The sequence below is a fragment of the Anolis sagrei genome, chromosome 2, assembly GCF_037176765.1.
Source record: "Anolis sagrei isolate rAnoSag1 chromosome 2, rAnoSag1.mat, whole genome shotgun sequence".
NCBI classification, from domain to species: Eukaryota; Metazoa; Chordata; class Lepidosauria; order Squamata; family Dactyloidae; genus Anolis; species Anolis sagrei.
The window spans coordinates 224,472,767-224,493,426 of NC_090022.1; the positions used below are offsets into that span (position 1 = coordinate 224,472,767).

Here is a 20,660-nt window from a genome sequence, read left to right on the forward strand (position 1 = left end):
ATTATTATTATTATTATTATCAACCAATATAGCTATATTCACTGATTACTCATACATTCTGGCTAGTGCAGAAAAAAAAAACCAACAACAACCCAGTAGTGTTTAAGAAATATTTTATTGTGGTAGACAAATACATATCAACATTAATAAAAACATAGAAAACACAAAATGTGCAGTTTGTATAATGTGAAGAATAAATCATATAGCCTTGATCCTCCTGTTATCATTTTTTGAAAAGAATCCTAACATGTTGTTTACCAAAAATATGATGTCAGTCCTGCGTATCACAAGGAGTAAATTTGTCCGTATAATATTTACGTCTTTTGAAACCTTCAAGGATAACCTGCTTAGGCTGCTGCTCACATGAATGACTAAATCTGTAGAAACAGAGAGTGTTGCTTAAGAATTTTCCCTTTGAAATCAGAGGCTTCCTAGCAGGTGGCAAGCACAATGGGACTCATCTCAAATCTGTCTCTCCTCTGTTTGGTTTTCTGTCAGCCATTAACGAAAGCATTTTATGCTAAAATAATCAAAAAGGTCCTTCATGAAGAAAGCTTTGAAGCATTCCTTTTTTGTTTCCTTCACAAAGCCACGACTTTTATTTATCTGCGAAAAAACCTTCATGAATTGGAGTGTTATCTGTTGCATAGGCAAATTGAGAGTTATTTTATCTGGGAACTTATTTTAATCTATTTTATACCAGCAATTTCACCATAACATATATTCTTTTTGCCTTAGGATATCCAGATGAATCCCAGCACCGATGGCAATGTTTAGATAACATCCTGTAGATTACAGTGCCATGTACTACAAAGTTACTATAAAAGCTGTATTTGAGAAAACATTTGATAGTATGCAGTTATATCTACAGCAGCAAATGGTCACGGCAGAAACTGGGCTTCACATTCAAAACTGCCATAAGAAAAAAGACAACTCTTTGATGTCCTTTGTGTGTCTTATAGCATGATACTCAGGCAATAAATTTTCATGTGCTTTGAGTTTGAATCAGACTAGCAGACAGCATATCAAGTGTTGCTGAGAATTCTAGTATCATAGATTTGAAGATAATTTAAATTGTCATCTGGGCTTGGAGGCCCCAGTGGCACACTGGGTTAAATCGATGAGCTGCTGAACTTCCTGATCGAAAGGTCACAGGTTCGAATCCGGAGAGCGGGGTGAGCTCTCACTGTTAGCCCTAGCTTCTACCAACCTAGCAGTTTGAAAACATGCAAATGTGAGTAGATCAATAGGTACTGCTCCGGCGGGAAGGTAACAGTGCTCCATGTAGTCATGCCAGCCACATGACCTTGGAGGTGTCTATGGACAACACTGGCTCTTCGGCTTAAAAAAGGAGATGAGCACCAACCTCCAGAGTCGGACATGACTGGACTTAATGTCAGGGGGAAACCTTTACTAGTCTGGCTGCCTCTCAATGCAAGAATTAACATTCTGCCAAAGCAGAAGCACACAACCTACAATGTAACAGAGTAATAAATATAATGATGAGAGAGAACATGTGGTCATCCAGGTCTTTCTTTAGTACTACAGCTACTATCAGACTCAACCAGCATGACCACCAGTTAGACTTAATTGAATGCAGTCCAGCCAAAACCAAAGGTGCCCTTTTTCAGTGATAGCTCCCGTTGTTTAGTCTTATTATTCATGATGTTATTTTGTCAGAAGGTTTAGTGCAGTGGTTCTCAACCTGGCAAACTGGCTGGGATTTCTGGGAGTTGTAGGCCAAACCACTTGGGGACCCACAGGTTGAGAACTACTGGTTTAGTGCAATGTAGTTTAAGAATAGTCTGTGTTTGTGTTGTTATGTTTTACTGAAATCCTTAGGAATCCTTGGTGTATCATTTATTGTTTTTTAAACCAAGTGAAGTGTGTAATACCAGCTACCCAAGTACCCGTTAAGGTTACAGGCTTCATTTGGAGTATATTCCTTATGTCAACTAAAGTTAATTTCTGTCATGTGGCAAGCACAAACATCTGTAGTTTGTATGAAGAAAGAGCAAATCTCTCCTGACTAACATAATGTATTTGTGACATTTATGTTTAGCAAATCAGCATCAGTACAAAAAATCCTTGTATCTCATTAATTTCATGAACCCTTTTGCACTGCATTAATCTAAAAGAACATCAAAATCCGTGTCATAAGAAGGGTTATCTAATTATGTAATATGTACTTATGTATAGTTTGGTACATCTTGACAAGTACACCTTGTTCCATCTGTAGACATGAACTGATCAAACAGTGCATAGGATTAGTGATTTGCATAACACTGTCAACCAGTTTTATGGAAGTGACAAGAATAGCTTTCCATTACAGCTTTGGACAGAAGGGTATACGTAACAAACTAAAAGTAATGACCTCTCTTGTCATTGTCAGTGGCGTCCATTGTTCAACAGAAGGGATTGCTGATACTGCTAGGCTTAAGGTTTTCCTTAGGAAAGTTCTTGGAATGTTCTTAACTTTAGTGTTCCCCAAACTGGATTTTTAATATCTGGTTTCAGGGATCTCCACCTTCCATTTGTTCTGTGCTCAAAACAAATTGGATTACTTTGCTGAAGCCGTGTTTTTTGGGGGACAGGAAAGTAAGAAACACATTGGGTCACCATCATGCTGTAAAATGAACAAAAACTAAAATATGCTAAACTTGCTTCCTCTGAATCAACTTGCTAATATTAGCTGCCTTCAAATTGACTTCAATTTAAGACACCCCAATAAATGAGAGACCTCCAGGTTTCCCTATTATCAATCACCCTGTTCAGGTCTGGCAGACTTGGGACTGTGACCCCCTTGATCGAGTCTATCCATCTGAAATGCAGCCTTACTTTTTTCCTGGTACCTTCAATATTGCCAAGCATTATTATCTTTTCTAGTGAGTCATCTCTTCTCACAATATGGCCAAAATAAGTACAACCACCTCGGTTTAGCCATCTTGGCTTCTAGACAGTGGCCAGGCCTAATTTGTTCCAGGGTCCATTTATTTGGCTTTTTTCTCTTCTCTAGCATCACATCTCAAATTTGATTGTGTCCTATCAGCTTTTGTCACAGTCCAGCTTTCCCAATCAAACATAGAAATGGGGAATACATTGGCATGGATAATCCTAACTTTAGTGTTAAATGCTATATTTGCCCTTCAGGATCTGTTCTAGTTCCTTCATAGCTGCTTTCCAAGGTCAAGTATTCTATTTTCTTGATTGCAGTTTCCACTGATTAATGACTGAACAAAGCTTGACTATATACCTAGGATCTTAAGATCATTTGGAGAGGCCCTGCTCTTGGTACCTCCACCATCGCAATTGTGGTTGGCGGGAATGAGAGACAGGGCCTTCTCCGTGGTGGCCCCTCCCAAACGAGATCAGATCTGCCCCATCACTCCTGACCTTCCAAAAAAAAGTAAAATCCTGGCTGTGGGGTCAAGCATTCGCAGATTAGACTGACTTACTGACAAAAATATGGTTTTAATGGACTGTGATGGACTACTTTTAGGATGACGGCTTAAATCAGCGAGCCATTTTTAATGTTTTGGTATTGTTTTATTATAATATGTATATTTATGTTCGTTTTATTGTTGGCACTGTCCTGTGCCAGTTGGTAGCCGCCCTGAGTCCCTCTGCAGGGGTTGAGATAGGACGGGATGCAAATCCCCTAAATGAATGAATGAATGATATATTATCTTTTTTTCCCCTTTAGAGCCTCTCATTCACATCCCTGTCATATAGGCAGGGTGGGAATCATGTGTCCTGCCAGATGTTGTTAGCCTGCAACTCATGTTCTTGTCCAGTCCAGGACTGTTCAGACTTGGTTCTGCATTGCCTGAAAGACCACAGGATTTCCACCTTTGAGATAAAGTAAGCCAGATGGCATGGTGGTACCATGGTTTGGTACTGATAAACTATAGCCTTTCCTAAAGATAACAAGGGAGTTGGAGTATGAAGCTGCCACGAAGAACTTCTTTTCTACAGTTGCTCATCCAGCTAGTCTCATAGGATAGAAGGACATCTAAGGATTTTCAATGTTGCTTCTACTTATTATGTAGAATTAATGTTGCTATATTTCTGTCAGTTGCATTTCATTTGGATATGCTGTTAATAAACCTCAAGAATATGTAATCAAAAACTGAGATATAAGTCTTTAAAATACTTTTATGAGTCAAAATGTGATGATTCAAAGTGTTCAATTTCTTTTGACTTCACCACCATCTACATTTAAATTTGCAGGATCTGGGGTGTTTTTGCATTGTTTAAAATGACAATAAATTACTATAAAATGCCATTCATAGTCATGGCACCTCCTGTATAACAGCAACAACGTAAACCATGCCCAGTATACTCCTGGCACTGTTTAAAGTACCATAGTAGTCATTGGGCATGGGCAATCCATGGTTCTAAATGGTTTTAAAGTACTTAGAAAACTAGAGGGTGCAGGTGCTTTGCTTCTAAAGTGTTGCTAAAGTTCTGGTGATGAAACAAAACTTTCAAAATGTCATTGTTATTTTGCTATTGGTGATTTTTATGACAGAACCAATTAGGAACTGCCATTTATAATGAAATTTTGAAAGTTTTGTTAGAGTTCTGAAACTTTAACAACACTTTAGAAGCAAAGCACCAGTGCCCGCCCCCTAGTTTTGTAATTACTTTAGAACCATAGATTGGCCATGCCTAGTAGTAGTCATTCTTATTAACAGCTATTTCTGAGGTTCTAGCTACATCTTTCTCTGTAACAGCACCACTAGGTTTGATATAAAACTCTAAGAAGAGAGCATGGAAAGCATGCTCAAAAGGACATGTGCTAATTACCTGCCTGATAAAAACCAAGGGTTTGCATAATTTCCTGCAGTATGTAAATGGAAACGTTCCCTTCTTCTTCCCCCCATGTTAGCTGTTGACATGGCTACCATTTTGAGTGATTATGGTCACTCAGTGTAGGAAATGAATTAAGATTCTCCACAGGGTCCTCATTTGTGCAGTATATATTAAAACTAAAAGGCTACTTATGTAAATAGTGACTCTTACATCACAACTTATTTGCCTGCTAGCTGAGTTGCATCCAATTTAGCAAAGTGGCCGCAAAATGTGCAATTTCACAGGAAGCCGCTTATCCAACAGCCGTAAGGGAGTTCATTCACATAATAGGTATTACCTGGAGTGATTTAATGTGCAGGTAAACAACCTTCTCTTTGGCATTGTTCCACCTCAAATATAAACAGACCATTTCTAATACTGCATCTAATGTTCTCTTGAAGTATTTATACCCTTTCAAAACCTCAAATAAAAAATCACACATATTTACAATTGTAAAATAGATTGCAGCATGTGTTGTACCCCAAAATATCAAGTGTGGGCATTGGGGATAAACAGTGGGTTATTCTTGTGGGCAAAAAGGGGGGATTCAATTCATCCACTGCCACCACAACATCCCAGTATCATTCTGTGCAGAAACCGGACACCTCCATAATCATTATGTACAGATAAAAATCTTTTTTTTTCTTGGTGCTTCTGCACACAGGATGTTTTTTTTAAAAAAAAAATTGTTGTATTACATTATGAAACATGTACCTGGGATCAGCTGGGAGAGGAGTTGGGTGATGCGGGGCGTGGGGTGCCAGGTTCCCTATGCCCCCAATGACATGGAGTGACTCCAGCAGCAGTGACAAGGTCCATAATTAATGCCAACTAAACAAATTAAGGATTTTTCTTCCCTTTTATTTTTATTCTTTGAGCTCTTCCTTCACTGTGAGGGTTTTTCTAAATTAGAGAGCTGACAGTTATCAGCAAAAATGGTACACTGTCTATATAAAGTATAAAGTGCTGTTGTTAATTATGTTGAGACTCAGAAGCAAGCTTTGTTACTCTAGCTTTTAAAAACTTACAAAATACAACACAAAAACCCAAAATAGATTGCTGAAGTAAATTAGCATTAGCATTTCAACTCTCATACTGCAAACCTTTTTCTTTAACCCAATAAGTACTACAGTCAGCCCTCTACATTCATGGGAATAATAGCTTCTGTTTGAGAGGGCTTATTATTTTCAAACCAAGATCCAAGACCATCCTGAAAACTTGGAGCAGAGAGAAAGAGATAGCAACTTCAAATCCCAATTCTAATCAACACCTCCTTGAGTTTACCAAGCACCCCCCCCCCCCCCCCCCCGGACATGTCCAAAGGCGAAGTGTTGCCCTTTTAAGCAGAGCTTCCCAAACAGTTCATGCTAGTGATGCACTTTTTAGGTGCGCATCATTTTGTGACACAGTAATTCAGTTTTACTAACAATCTGGAGGTTAAATGGTTTGAATCAACCCAGTATAAAACATGCAGACACATACATAAATTGTAATAATGACATGTATGGGGAGATGAAAACCTTTCATTTATATTATTTAAATATATGATTGATTTATGGCTTATTTCACATAGACTCAAGAGTTTATCATTACATTGGCGCAACACACCTATACAGTGCAGGTGACACACAACAGAGTTTGGAAAGCTCAACTTTAAGGGGAGAACTTGTCTGTCACCTGGGGTTTTTTTGTTTCTTTTTTTTTTTTTTTTGCATAAACATGAATGTTTCAGTACCTGGATCCTTTCACACAACATATCTGTAGTACTATGGCTCCTCTTTAACTATCATGACAGCATCCTGTGGAATCCTTTTGATAGGCAATTTATGGAGGGGTTTTTGGAGTTCTTGACCAGAGAGCTCCAGGATCTCCACAAACGAAAAAAAAATGACAGGATGCCATGGGATGCACCCAAGGTGGTTGAAGTGGAATCGTAATTTTATTTTTTGTTTAATTTTTATCCAGTCTTTTTCCCAATACAGGAAGGTGACTAACAATAATCATAGTGCTATAACTGTGTACAGTTGGCCCTCCATACCTGTGGGTGGAACTTTTGAGGATTTGATTATTATGGATTTGAGGAGTATGTTCTCTCTATGAATCTCTAGGTCCTCGGGTGTGATTCAAGCATAGTTTCCCACCTAGTGACTCATAGAGAAAATATGTTTATAGGCATGTGTATTGCAATTTTTGATTGAACTCCAAGAGAATCATGGTGGAGGATCAAGAAATTCATAGAGAGATGTTCTATCAAGTTTAAGGGGGGGGGGGTGCAATTTCTTTCACTCCTACAAAAGTGGAAGGCTTCTTGTAATGTGAAAGGGGCCCTCACCAGCAATCTCAACATCTTTTCTCTCCTTAGCACAGTGTTTTTCAACCTTCCTAATGCCGTGACCTCTTAATAAAGTTCCAACCACTGAAACAAATTTGGCACACAGAACTCCCACGACCAACAGAAAATACTGGAAGGATTTGGTGGGCATTGGCCTTAAGTTTTGGAGTTGTAGTTCCCCTACATCCAGAGAGCACTGTGGACTCAAACAATTATAGATCTGGACCAAAATTGGCACAAATGCTCAATATGCCCAAATGTGAATACTGGTGGAGTTTGGGGAAAATAGACCTTGACATTTGGGAGTTGTAGTTGATGGGATTCATAGTTCACTTACAATCAAAGAGCATTCTGAACTTCACTAATAATAGAACTGGGTGAAACTTCCCCCAAAGAACCCCCATGTCTTGAAGGAACTTGCTGGAGCAAGCCTCCCTTTAGCCTCGCATGCTTTCCATCGCCTGTACATGCACACCATGCTACCATGTGCCAAACATGCCTGCTCTCCCCTCCCAGCTTGGAGTCTCAGAAACAGTCCTCCCCTTGGCTGAGAGGCTGGCCAATCATAGTGAAGGAGAGCTTTTGGTGACAGGATTCACCATCTGTTTCCAAAAAGAGAAGGACAGGCAGAGAGATCTTCAACCTTTTCTGTCAAAGGGGTTCCTAAAACCATCAGAAATATATTTTCTGATGGTCTTTGGCAACCCCTCTGAAACCCCCTCATGACCCCCCCCCCCCCAGGGGTCCCGACTCCCAGGTTGAAAAATGCTGCCTTATCAACCCATTAGCAAAACCACCCTAGAAACATATACCAAAAAAACAATTTGTATCTTTAAACAAATCCTGTAGGGATTAAGAAGTGTCCTGAGTTCCGTTGTGGAGCGTGCTCATTTTGTGACATCAAAATGTGGTTATATTCACAAAAGGATAGCACCTCTGTCCTTATAAAAGTTTGGTAGAAGTTCCCCAATTATATCTTCTCTCATTTCATGATTGGGCCGACATAAGAAAGTGCCTGGTAAATAAATGCTCCCTTCTTCTGAAACACTCAAAAAGAAAAGAAATTGTGGGGGGGGGGGGGGGGGGCTACTATTCTACTCCTAGATAAAATATATAAAACAGATGCAAAATAAGAAATGAATACTGATTTGTGAGGCTGCAGTGCGATGCAGGACCAGTAAGGCCTTTAATGGATAACCTTAAAGCAAAACTATACAAACAAAAATACACTGGAGTCAGTAACTAAGGAGATTCCTTTTGTACTGGAGGTTTGTTCACACACTCATATACATATTTTTTACCTACAAATCAATGGCTGGTGGAAGTATTTGGGTACCTCAAGTTTCTTCCCTCACATAGATTGAATATAAGGTATGATTCAGGCTCTCAGAAAGCTAGAACCGGCCTGCTAACCCCTTGCATTACAATCGGGTACAAAATTCCACAGGTTCATCTCTGCAATTGTTAACAGTCTCATCTCCTGCTGCTGCCATTGCCTCGGTTTCAGCTTCAAAGGCAGGATTGAGCCTCCCAGGTGTGTAGTCATTTCTTTTCAGATCTGTAAGAAGGAATCACATAAAAACTCAGATCACCCAGCATTGAAGGAGAGCCAGGTCTTGAGAATAAGAAGTCGTTCCTTAAATATGGTTCAGAAGAGAAAGGCAAGATGCCTTTCGTATTGTCTTTCCCACGTTCTAATATATAAGTCTTAAATCCAAAGAAGCAAAAGGAAAGAAATCTCTCAGTAGATGTAAGAATGGCTTCTTTTGTGGGTGCCTTTCAATCTTTTATTAGGCTTACTTGGCCTTTCATCATGAATGCCATAGGTTGTGAGTTCCTGCTGTTACATCTATGAAACTGAATAAGAATATGGGATACAACAGGGGTAGGCAAAGTATGATCTCCAGGTGTTTCTGAACTACAGCGCCTATTAACCTTAGGGATTTGCATCCAACAGCTAGAGGACAATAGATTTTGAACTTCTAATCCCGAGTACTCAGAATAGCCATGGGGTTGAGGTTGATGATGTTACTGTGGGAAAGCAATGTAGCGATGGCAATTAATGGCCCATCTATTTGTAGATTTTCCAGAGATTTATAAAACCTAAAATCTATCAAATGAAGTATACTTATAACAGCTATATTGTGTTCATTTTGGCCTATTTATCTCAACGTACTTCACAACAAATTACTATTGGGAGGTATTAAAAGCCCTGGGAGGTTATGCACCATGTTCAGTAACCAGAAAGAAAGAAACAAAAAGTGAGCAAGTCCTTGTGTTTTCTAAATGACATTCCTGATGGTTACTGCATCCCCATGTCTACCTCTTTCAAGTTATAATCCTAAAAAATACAATACCTAAAATCCTACTGGTATCTTATATTTGAATAAGTCCTCTTATAGAAGCAGTTAGACATTTTTGTCCAATACGTAGCATCCACATGCCATCCAAGCTTGTGCAAAGGGAGGTACTACAAGAGATGTCAGTGCATATATGAATGCTTTCTTTGGACGACGAGTATCCATCTGCCCCATTGAAATTGTCAGTGTGTGTATATATGCCTTCAAGTCACCTCTTAATGTATGATAGTCCCAATAATTTCATAGGGCTTTCTTAGGCAAGGAATGCTCAGGTTTTACCAATTATTTCCTCTGAAAAATAGTTTACAACTTCTGGTATCTATTGGTAGTCTCCCATCCAAGTACTAACCAGAGCAGATCTTGCTTAGATCTCAATATAAAATGGGAACAAGGCTTTTTTGGTGGTTAGTAATGCTCCCTTGGAACCTCCAGTGGCACAGTGGGTCAAACCCCTGAGCTGCTGAACTTGCTGACCAAAAGGTCGGTGGTTCGAATCCAGGGAGCGAGGTGAGCTCCTGCTGTTAGCTCCAGCTTCTGCCAATTCGAAAACTTACAAATGTGAATAGATCAATAGGTACCGCACCCCCAGGAAGGTAACGGCACTCCATGCAGTCATGCTGGCCACATGACCTTGGAGGTGTCTACAGACAACACCTAGTCTTTGGCTTAGAAATGGAGATGAACACCACCCTCCAGAGTCGCACATGTCTAGACTTAATGTCAAGGGGAAACCTTTACCTTTAATGCCCCTTTAATTGGGCATCCAAGTCAACATCTGATTGTACAACACTGCTATACAAAACAAGCATTGCACCACACCATTGTGGGCACCATATACTAGTTGTCAGTATCACCCAGAGGAAAATGTTTCCTAGCAAAAGCACATAAAGTCAGACCAGATTTTGGCTTTGAAGTTGACTCGTTTGCCAAAGTATTTGGGCTTCAATTGATGGATGCTATTTAAATGGCTTTTCTAACTAAGATTAATTACGTTTCATCATTTGATCTGCCTTTTGTTATCTGAAACACACTGAGCTCTATGTTTAGTAGAAAGACAAGATGTTAGAGATAATATAAAATTAATAGGCAGAGACTAGAATTTTAGCAACAGAGTGCACATGTTCACAGTTCTCAGATTCAGGAACAAGCTGCTGTCAGGAATGGTTTGTTCAGAAGCATGCAGAGTTTTTGTAATGCATACCAGGAAGCCTCAGTTTCCTGCAACAAGAGTTACAGCAGTGCTTTGAAATAAAGTTTTTGATTGCATTCTCTCCAAGGTTTGCTGGTCCAAAAGCCATCCCTCTAGATCTGTAAGAAATGACAGAGTACCAATGAAAGTGTAGCCTACATTTCAGTCTATTACTCACAATCTTGCAAAGTCTTAAAAGAAATAAAGCAATGGCCTTAAGACTGTTGGTACAAAAATACACAGTATATCTATGGGGCATACATCCAGAATTTGCGTGGATACATAGAACCATGGATAGTAGCAAACCCTATTGAAAGGAAGATATTTTGACCCAAAAATATAGTGGAGTCGCACTAGAGGGTCCAGAAAATGCCTGGAAAGGCCATATTGGGGCTGTGGTGGTGCAATGGGTTAAACCCTTCTGCTGCAGAACTGCTGACCTGAAGGTTGGCAGTTCAAATCCACCGGGCGGGGTGAGCTCCTGCTGTTAGCCCTAGCTCCTACCAACCTAGCAATTCGAAAACATGCAAATGTGGGCAGGTAAATAGGTACCGCTTTGGCGGAAAAGGCATAAGATGCTCCAAGCAGTCATGCTGGTCACACGACCCGGAAATGACAACACAGGCTCCTGGGCTTGGAAATGGAGAACAGCACCTCCCTCAGAGCCAGAAATGAGCATTGCCTCAAAAGCCAGAAATGAAAGAAGTCTTTGCCTTTGTTTGTGTTTGTGTGTCTTATTGTATGTAGTATCACTGTTTAATAATTACAGCATGTTGTTAGATATAAATTTCTACAATCAACGCTCATTCATTATAATACAACTGACAACTTTATTTCTAATAATATAATTAAAATTCCAGAGCAAAATTCTAGATTCTAGAGCAAAATGCACATGCAAAAATTCTGCCCCAAATTAGAGCTTTACTTCAATAACATGTGAGTGCATTTCCAAAGTAGCAAAAATAATTTCTTGAATGGATCGTGTCAAAGTACCGTCAGTTTCGTAGTTTTTTTGTTTTAATTGTATCTACATATTCATAGCTTACAACATTAACGATGTTTCAGTGAATAGTCACTAAAAGGAGCATGAGATCAACAAATTTGAATGCCTGCAACAAATGCATAACATTTCAACTGTAAGTTTGAGCAGGAGCTTGGTGCAAAATTTCTTGAGATTGGCTGGTTTACTAGTGATTATAATGCCCAAATATCAAAATTCAGAGAAGCAGATTTGAATTTTGTGAGATTTATGAATTGCTTATTTTTTTTCCACACACATATGAACCTGAATTAAATCAGGACAGCATATATAGCTCTCATTCACATTTTATTTTCATAAGAATCTTTTTACACAGATCAAATTCTGAATGATCAGTATGATCTAGAAGATCATCTCACAAGACCAGTTCCAAAGTTCCAAACACTACAAGACACTGGCTGACCAAATGTAAATAAGGAACCTCACAAGGATTTTGTTGCAAAATGGTTTCGTTATTGCTTTTCTTTAGTTGCTGAGTGCTGTTTTAATCTGGCCTAGGTAAAGGTAAAGGTTTCCCTTGACATTAAGTCCAGTCGTATCTGACTCTGGGGAGTAATGATCATCTCCATTTCTAAGCCGAAGAGCCGGTGTTGTCCGTAGATGCCTCCAAGGTCATGTGGTCAGCATGACTGCATGGAGCACTGTTACCTTCTCGCAGCAGCAGTACCTATTGATCTACTCACATTTGCATGTTTTTGAACTGCTCGGTTGGCAGAAGCTGAGGCTAACATCAGGAGGTCACTCACTCCCTGGATTTGAACCACCAACCTTTCAGTCAGCAAGTTAAGCAGCTCAGCGGTTTAACCCGCTGTGCCACCAGGGGGCCCTATATCTGCCCTAAACATATCTAAATATCTTTCAATGACCTCTACACCAAGCTGGGAGAACTATGCATTGCATTCTTCTAATCAGTAAAAACAAAACAAGACCAGAAAACAAATAGGTAATTATAACATTAATCAAAACACAAAGTCACCACTGTCGGAAGCATTTAAAATATGAATATGTGCATCGTAGCTAAAATTGCATATTAACTAAATCACACAAAACATGTGACATGCTGTAAGACAAAATGGCTCTAGATACTCACTGCTTGTCTTCAGGCTTAATGACAGATGGGTCTGTAAGGTTCTCTCCAACACCTGCAGAAGTCAAATTTACAAAGAATGTTAGAAGAAATTGCCTTTTTAAAAGCCATTTGTGAAACAGTGACCTTTGCAATTATTTTATAGCTATCTAATCTTTGCCTTTGGAGAGGAGAAACTGAAAAGACAACATGAGAATTATGAAATACATTAAACATTGGCAAACAAATGCTGCATGTCTGTGTCATTGTTTAAACTAATTATTCTTTTTTTACCATTTCACTGTAATGCCATACAACTTAGGAGCATGTCCCCAAAGTATTTCTCAGACAAAAGAGCAGAACTGGCAGGATATGTGAATAGATGCTGTATTTCAGAGTTAAAAAATGAACTAGAGAAACCCACTCCATGATGCCCATGAAGAATTCTGTTGACATAGTATGCTCTAATGCCACCATATAACTTCGGTACCATTAGATTATGTATGCAGCATTAAGCCTAGCCTACTAATTAATCCAGCTATGACAGCTTGGATGCAGTGCCACATTTAATGTATATTAAGGGGAGCATATGCTCCTCTAAAAAGGACATCAAAGGCCCTGATTTGAGAGTGTTTTGTTGACATATAGTTCTATCTAGCTATCTATTCTCAGGTGGAATCTTATTTATCTAAGTGAAGGAGAAAAAGAAACAGTGGAACATGAACAAAATAGGGGGGAAACTGAAATCCGGGGAAAAGGGAGGATCCTCACATTTAAGGTTCTAAGAGGCTTACCAGCAAAGACATATTGTCATTGCCTTTTAAAAATTCTACTATTTTAAAATGTGGTGGAGCCCCTGATGGCGTAGTGGGTTAAACCACTGAGCTGCTGAATTTGCTGACCAAAAAGTCAGTGGTTCAAATTCAGGGAGCAGGATGAGCTCCTGCTGTTAGCCCCAAATGTGAGTAGATCAATAGGTACTGTTCCTGTGGGAAGGTAATGGTGCTCCATACAGTCATGCTGACAACATGACCTTGGAGGTGTCCATGGTCAACGTCGGCTCGTTGGCTAAGAAATGGAGATTAGCACCACCCTCCAGAGTGGGACACAACAAGACTTAATCTCAGGGGAAACTTTTTACCTGAAATGTAGTGGCTCTGTTGCTACTGCCTCATTCTTTCCCATAATCCCATTGGACCATGTAGGAAACCATTTCAAGTGTCATCCCATTGTTCCCTTCCATTTAACTTTTTCCAGAACTTCTGTCTCCCAACTCCAAAGCCCAAGATACCTTATCCACAGCAATATCAGCACCCTATCTATATAGCAAATTAACTGTTTACTGTACTTTGGTAATATGTACATGTATTGTGCTGTTGACAAAGTTGGGGAGGATACTGAGATCTAAAACACAAACCAGTTGTGAAGCTGAACTAAATATGTCATGCTTTTTCTCATATTTTTCCACAATCCTTTCCTGCAAGGAAAGATACTGCTATTCATTTAAGCTTTTGGAGAGGTGGGAACCACTTACATTGCATTATTAGATCAATGTCTAAACATTTCACCCTACTGTAATGAATGCTTGTCTCTTAAATGTTTAATGTAATGATAGCAATAAATGAAGTTAGGATGCAGGAAGGTTTATTTGTTTGAAAAATGCATCCTGCTGTAATTCACACATTTTGAATGCTGTAAGTAAATTAAATCCCTATCTTCCACTACACATTTCCTTTGAAACAAACCGGAAACAATTTACACAATAGCTAGTGGTTCATCTTTCATATGCTGCCTAATATTTCATTCCAAACACACTACTTCCAACCTTAAGGCTGTATGTGTGACAAGAACACAGCATATAGATCTCTGACATAAGGACAAGACAAATGTGGCAGACCCAGGGGCCAGGTTTTGGGCCTCTCATATTCACTAGAGGCCACACTCTATCAAAACTGTAAGTGATAGTGGTAGGACTCAAAACCAGAGGAGGTTGGAAGTTCACTTGTGGTTTTTATGAACAGGTATTATTCTATAAATCCAAGGTTGAGTTGCAACCTAACTAAAAGGTGGATAACCGCTCTTGAAGTCTTCCACAAAAGCAGTTTATATGATTTTGCCAGAAAAGAGAGTAGTCTAGAGTAACCAAAAAAAAAACCACAACTTTTTCAGATCTGCATCACTGAACTTTGCCAACCTGTCCCACCCGAAGAAGAGCTTCCCATTTTTTTTTGTTTCCACACAAGGTTAGGGCAGGGCAGGGGTTGCATGAAAAATATATTTTTGGGCAAATCATAATAAGGTATCTTATATTTTACAGAATTTTACACATTGGCTTCTATCTGTAATTAGAGTGTGTTTTCCCAGTACTTCTAGTGTTGAATGCATCGCAAAATTTTCTTGGTCAGATTTGTGCAGAGATGGTTTGCCTTTGCAATCCTCTAAGGCTGAGATACTTTGACTTGCCCATTGGGGCAATATGGCTCAACAGGAATGTGGATCTTGAAAACTCTTCATGTTTATCTCGCCAGTGCTCAATTTCTCCGGCAATCACCGGTGAAATGGCAGATGCACGGGGTCCCACATGTCCTCCCTTCTTCCCCCATCACAAGGAGAGAATGGGACAAGACGTTGGTACCCTGTCCCTGTCCACATCAGATGGGAGAAAAGGCAGAAAAATGAGGGGAGATTCGTTGAAGTAGCTCTGTCAGATCTCCCCAAAACACAACTTACCTTGCTTTGGTGGATCAATGGGGCAAGGCCAAGCCAGTGTCGTCTGATGGCACTTGGCAGGCTCCATCCCAGGAAAGGAGAAAGAGGATAAAAACCCCAAGTGTGATAAGGTCTCTGGTCTCCCAGAGTCCTAGCCCAAGATTTGTTCCAGTACACCACATTTAAACCATTATATTATTTGTTCGCTCTATTTATTAATAACCATTTCTTATTCAAAATTATTTCCTGGCTAAGTGTAAAATAGGGTTTAAATGAACATTGCAGGAAGATGCTAATTTTAAAGAGAAAACACTACTCTGCTGAGCAACAGTAACATTTATGTTCTCAATTTCTGGAGAAAACCAAACAGAAATAAGGCTGCATTCTTATACTTGGAGGTAAGCACTATGGACCTCTATGAAGTATAATTAACATAGGTAGAGAAATAGAATATTCCTCACTTTTTCTCAACATTAACAAGAAAGGTTGCTTTGACATTTTGAGACACTCATTGGGGGGAAATATCAGCCACAGCTTTTGCATCAAAACAAATTTGCAAAAACAAAAATATATTTTGCATGCAACCACCCCCCCCCCCCCCCAAAAAAAAACTTTTTACAAGATTATTATCTTTTTGGTAAAACACACTTTCTTTTTTCAAAAAAAGTCCCAAATCAAAAAATCATTTAGAATACACAAAATTCTCATAATTTTATCTTGTGGGTTAAAAACATTATATTTCTCCAGTTTTGTGTCCAATAATGAAATTACGAAAGATCTAGGGAAAGTTTATTACAAATCCATATTTTTAAAGAATTGTTCAGTTATTTTCTTTGTCATATAATCACTTGTCCACCCTGTCCACTTTAGGTCATTTAAATTTCATGCTTAAACACATGCATGGCATACTTTGGAAGAATCACTAGGTTTCACAGAGTGGGAGTCCCTTACCTTGCAAGTCCAGTACCAGGAGCTCTCCCCGCGTATATTCATAAGTCCAGTGAGAAAAAGCCAACATAATTTCTTCCAGCAGATTGCTTGGTGTGATTTCATCACCATTGTTATTATTATACTTGCGAAACTCTCCCGTCATGTACTTTTCTATCGTGAGCCACTGATTGGCTGAATGACAATAAATTAAGAAGACCTCCAGAAACCTGAACAAAAAGATACTGTCATTCAGGGAGTTGACTTTCCACAAGCCACAACAGTATTGCTTAAGATGGAGCAGTGCTTCCATTTGAAATTTCTATCCAACTCTGGTCACAGACAATAAAATGTGCATATTACTATTATTTTTGTCATTCTTATTGTTGTTGAAATTATCATCATCATCATCATCACCACCACCATTATCGCTATTTGAAGTATTTCTGTATTACCTCCCAGCCCACAAGGGTTTTTGAGGCAATGAACAAATAAAAACAACACAAAAGTGCAAACTATTTTAAAAACACATTAAAATGCTATTTAAAACTCCTAAAGGTAATTCAAAAACAATCCTGGAATCCAATTCTGAAACAGTTTAAGTAGCAATTTCAAACATTGAATGCCATGCAGTACAGCACTGCTTGGTTGTCCGTCGAAAGCTGAACAGAAAATGAGCCAGCCCAACTTGCTTGGGTAGGGAGTTCCACAGTCAAGATGTGCTGCAAAGACAGACCTCTTACATGTACTCATTAGCCTAAATTTAGTTGACACCAGGCTGGCTACTGTGTTTAACACTAGCTGTAGCTTTCAAATACTTTTCAAGGGCAACTGTAAGTTAATTAACTTAAAAATCTAGACTGAAACACAGAGTTGGAGAGAAAAACACAGTATACAAAGATCTGTTTAAAAGGAGTTGCCTCCAAATACTGTTGACAAGGTTAGACAAGCCTCCATCATATGGTCCTTTCCCAAGATGCTGGTGGTAGGACAGAGAGAAAGGTTTCTCAGGAAAAAAAATAAAAGAAGTGCAATCACAATCTCTAGCTGCAATTAACATGTTGAAAGTACTCATTTGTAGTAAATATATTGATTCCAGTACCACACACAAGCCCATGAAAATTAAACACTACAGCTCAATAACTGGCAAATAGAGGGAGAAAATGTGGAGGCCGTGACAGACTTTGTATTTCTAGGTGCAAATATTACTGCAGATACAGACTGCAGCCAGGAAATCAGAAGACGTTTACTTCTTGGGAGGAGAGCAATGATCAGTCTAGATAAAATAGTGAAGAGTAGAGGCATCGCATTGGCAACAAAGATCCACATAGTGAAAAGCAATGGTATTCCTCGCAGTAATCTATGGATGTGAGAGCTGGACCATAAGTAAGGCTGAGCGAAGGAAGATAGATGCTTTTGAACTGTGATGCTGGAGGAAAATTCTGAGAGTGCCTTGGACCGCAAGAAGATCCAACCAGTCCATACTTCCAGAAATAAAGCCCAGCTGCTCATTGGAGGGAAGGATATTAGAGGCAAATATGAAATACTTTGGCCACATAATGAGAAGATAGGAAAGCTTAGAGAAGACAATGATGCTGGGGAAAATGGAAGGAAAAGGGAAAGGGGCCGACCAAGGGCAAGATGGATGGATGGTATCCTTGAAGTGACTGGCTTGACTCTGAAGGAGCTGGGGGTGGTGATGGTCAACAGGGAGTACTGGCACGGGCTGGTCCATGAGGTCTGCAACTGAACAAATAAACAACAACAAGGAAGCACTACCACTATTGATTCTCAAAAAGACGTATTTACACATCTGAATCTTTGCAAAAGAGCCGTATTCGCCTCCCAGGAGAACTTGGAGGGCCACACCACCACTACCAAAAATCATTGCTCCCAAAATTCCCTTTTGGGGCACAGAAGGATATTTGTTACATTTTAGGGGGCCCGGAACTTAAAGAGGGGCATTTTTAAACAATAGGAAATGAGTGGAAGACACTTTCCATTAACTTCCTATTTCAAAGACAGACGTTTCTGGCACCTTGGACTTCATCCATGGACTTACAGATTTGTAGAGAAGCATGGGGGTCTGTCCCTATAGAGATGGCAATAATGCTTTTTGATTGCAAATTCCTCTGTGAAACTTTTACTCTTTCCCATCCCACTGTTTTCTTGGAGCGTTCTTGACTCCTTGTTGTCTGCCTTCACATTCATCATTAGCCTCACTGAACTACAACCTTCAGGATTTCATAGCATTGAATTATGACAGTTAAAGGTGTTTCAAACTGCATTAACTCTGCAGTGCAGATGCATCATAATTCTTTACCCTTCTTTGTCAATGATAATTATAATAAATTTCAAAACACGTTCTATATAAAGCCATTAATGCAGAGGCACACATTTCCATAACAGAGTCACTAGAAGAAAAAGAAAACTAGCCAACTTACTGTTCTAGTTGTGGTCTCCCAAACAAATAGGAACAAAATCTTTCAAAAAAGCATACAGGCTTATCCACTTCAATAAAAATCAGGATTGAAACTGTTCTGAAACAGAAGGCTGATTTTCACTGAGATAAAGCATTCAGATCTTTTTTAATTGAGTGAAAGGCCAATGTTACTCTTGATACTCTATAAAATTGCTTGTAAAACAAATCATAAAATTTTATTTTAAGTACTCAGAGCCAAGTTATGATCTCTCTCATCAAATAATGCAGATGAATGGGGGGATTTTAAATATAGTCGCAAGGGAAGTAGTAGTTTCAATATAGTCCTTCTATATGCCAAGGAAAGTTAGTTAATACACAAGCTTGAAATAATTTTCTGCTGCTTCGGTGTTATATACTTTTAGCTGAAATGAGAACTGTAAAAGACTGAATAACTATATCAAGTTTGGCCTTGTTTTTAATAGCCAGAAAACTGTTTGTGCTTGGACTCTGGAGATTTTAGTACAAATGTAAGCAGAAATTCCTTGGAGTATTGGATCAGATGTCAAAAACAATCCAACTATCAAGTAAGTAGGAAATGATGGATCCACTGTTTTTTGTGGAATCCTGGAATTCCACAAAAGCATCAGAGGGGTTCCACAAAAAAAATCTTTAAAATCAAATTTAAAATGGATTTTAAAATAAATCCACATAAGGCCAATTATTTTATTGTCTCTAATGCAAAGGTCATTTCCAAACATCTACTCACCAACAGATGTTGTTTTATCACAGCCCAGCATCTCAGACCCATTTAACCTCTCCAGGGAAAGTGCAGGAAGTCCCAAGAAAGTTCGTTGCACACATGCTGGAGCACTCTTGGCTTTTCTAGTAATGTTCATAAGGTTCTTTGTCTCATAAATACTAGCATATCACTACTTCCTTCATTTAGTTCAATTCAGGGAACCTCATGTTTGTATTTATGTTTACTTTTTAAAATTTCCAAACTTACTATGTTATACAAAACACCTAGGCTATAGGAGTGGATGAAATAAGGAAGACCTCAGTGTCCAAAAAAATAGGGATAGAGTTAGGATTCCAAGGAGGAAAAAAATGTTTTCTGAATAATTCAATGACTGAAAAAGTTTGGGAACTGCTGCTTTTTACAACATGAAGACAAGATGTGAAACCTATGTATCTAGGTCTGTATTGCACAGCATAACATAATACCACACAGAACCACATTATAATTTAGTATTCAACATCCAGACTTATTGTTGAGCTGCTACCGCTCTGCTGCAGTCAATCCATGGCTGGTGGAGAAGAGTGGGAGATTAAAGAAGTACATTACTTTGTCCCTATAGCAGGAGATACACAAGGGTCCTCCAGAGGCCTCATTGGAAGATGTATTCACTCTGCATCTGGCAGCAGGGACATAGCTAGATGCTTCTCTGACCCATCCCATTTTCCATCAGCCACTCGTACTACAGTGGCTCAACAATAAGCCCAGGGGAGGGTGTGGATCACCGAGGAAGGTGAAAAGGAATATCAGTCTTCATAGTGACAAGAGGGTGAGTGAAAGTAACACAATGCCATATGATAGAGTCCTAGTAGAGTTATTTTTTCTTATTTGCCAACCGATACAGATGACTGCTTTCCTGTATCACAGTTGAATAGTTTTTTCCAGTGGTTAGCTAGGATGATAAAAGTCAAAAGAGACCACCCTGAAAACAGAAGACATGGCAAGAGTCTCTGCTGAGTTTAAGGA

General features: G+C 39.1%; 1 protein-coding gene across 1 annotated transcript in view; it reads right to left on the bottom strand.

The window, feature by feature from the left end:
- Nucleotides 1-8,286: 8,286 nt before the first annotated feature.
- TRPM6 (transient receptor potential cation channel subfamily M member 6) overlaps nt 8,287-20,660 on the bottom strand; it is an 89,603-nt gene continuing 77,229 nt past the window's right edge. Inside the window, exons 37-40 of the mRNA XM_060759690.2 lie at nt 16,501-16,706; nt 12,865-12,916; nt 10,748-10,854; nt 8,287-8,744 (exon numbers count right to left, since the gene is read on the bottom strand). Coding sequence (XP_060615673.2) covers nt 8,608-8,744; nt 10,748-10,854; nt 12,865-12,916; nt 16,501-16,706 — 502 coding nt within the window. The 3' untranslated portion in view covers nt 8,287-8,607. The remainder of the gene's footprint in view (nt 8,745-10,747; nt 10,855-12,864; nt 12,917-16,500; nt 16,707-20,660) is intronic.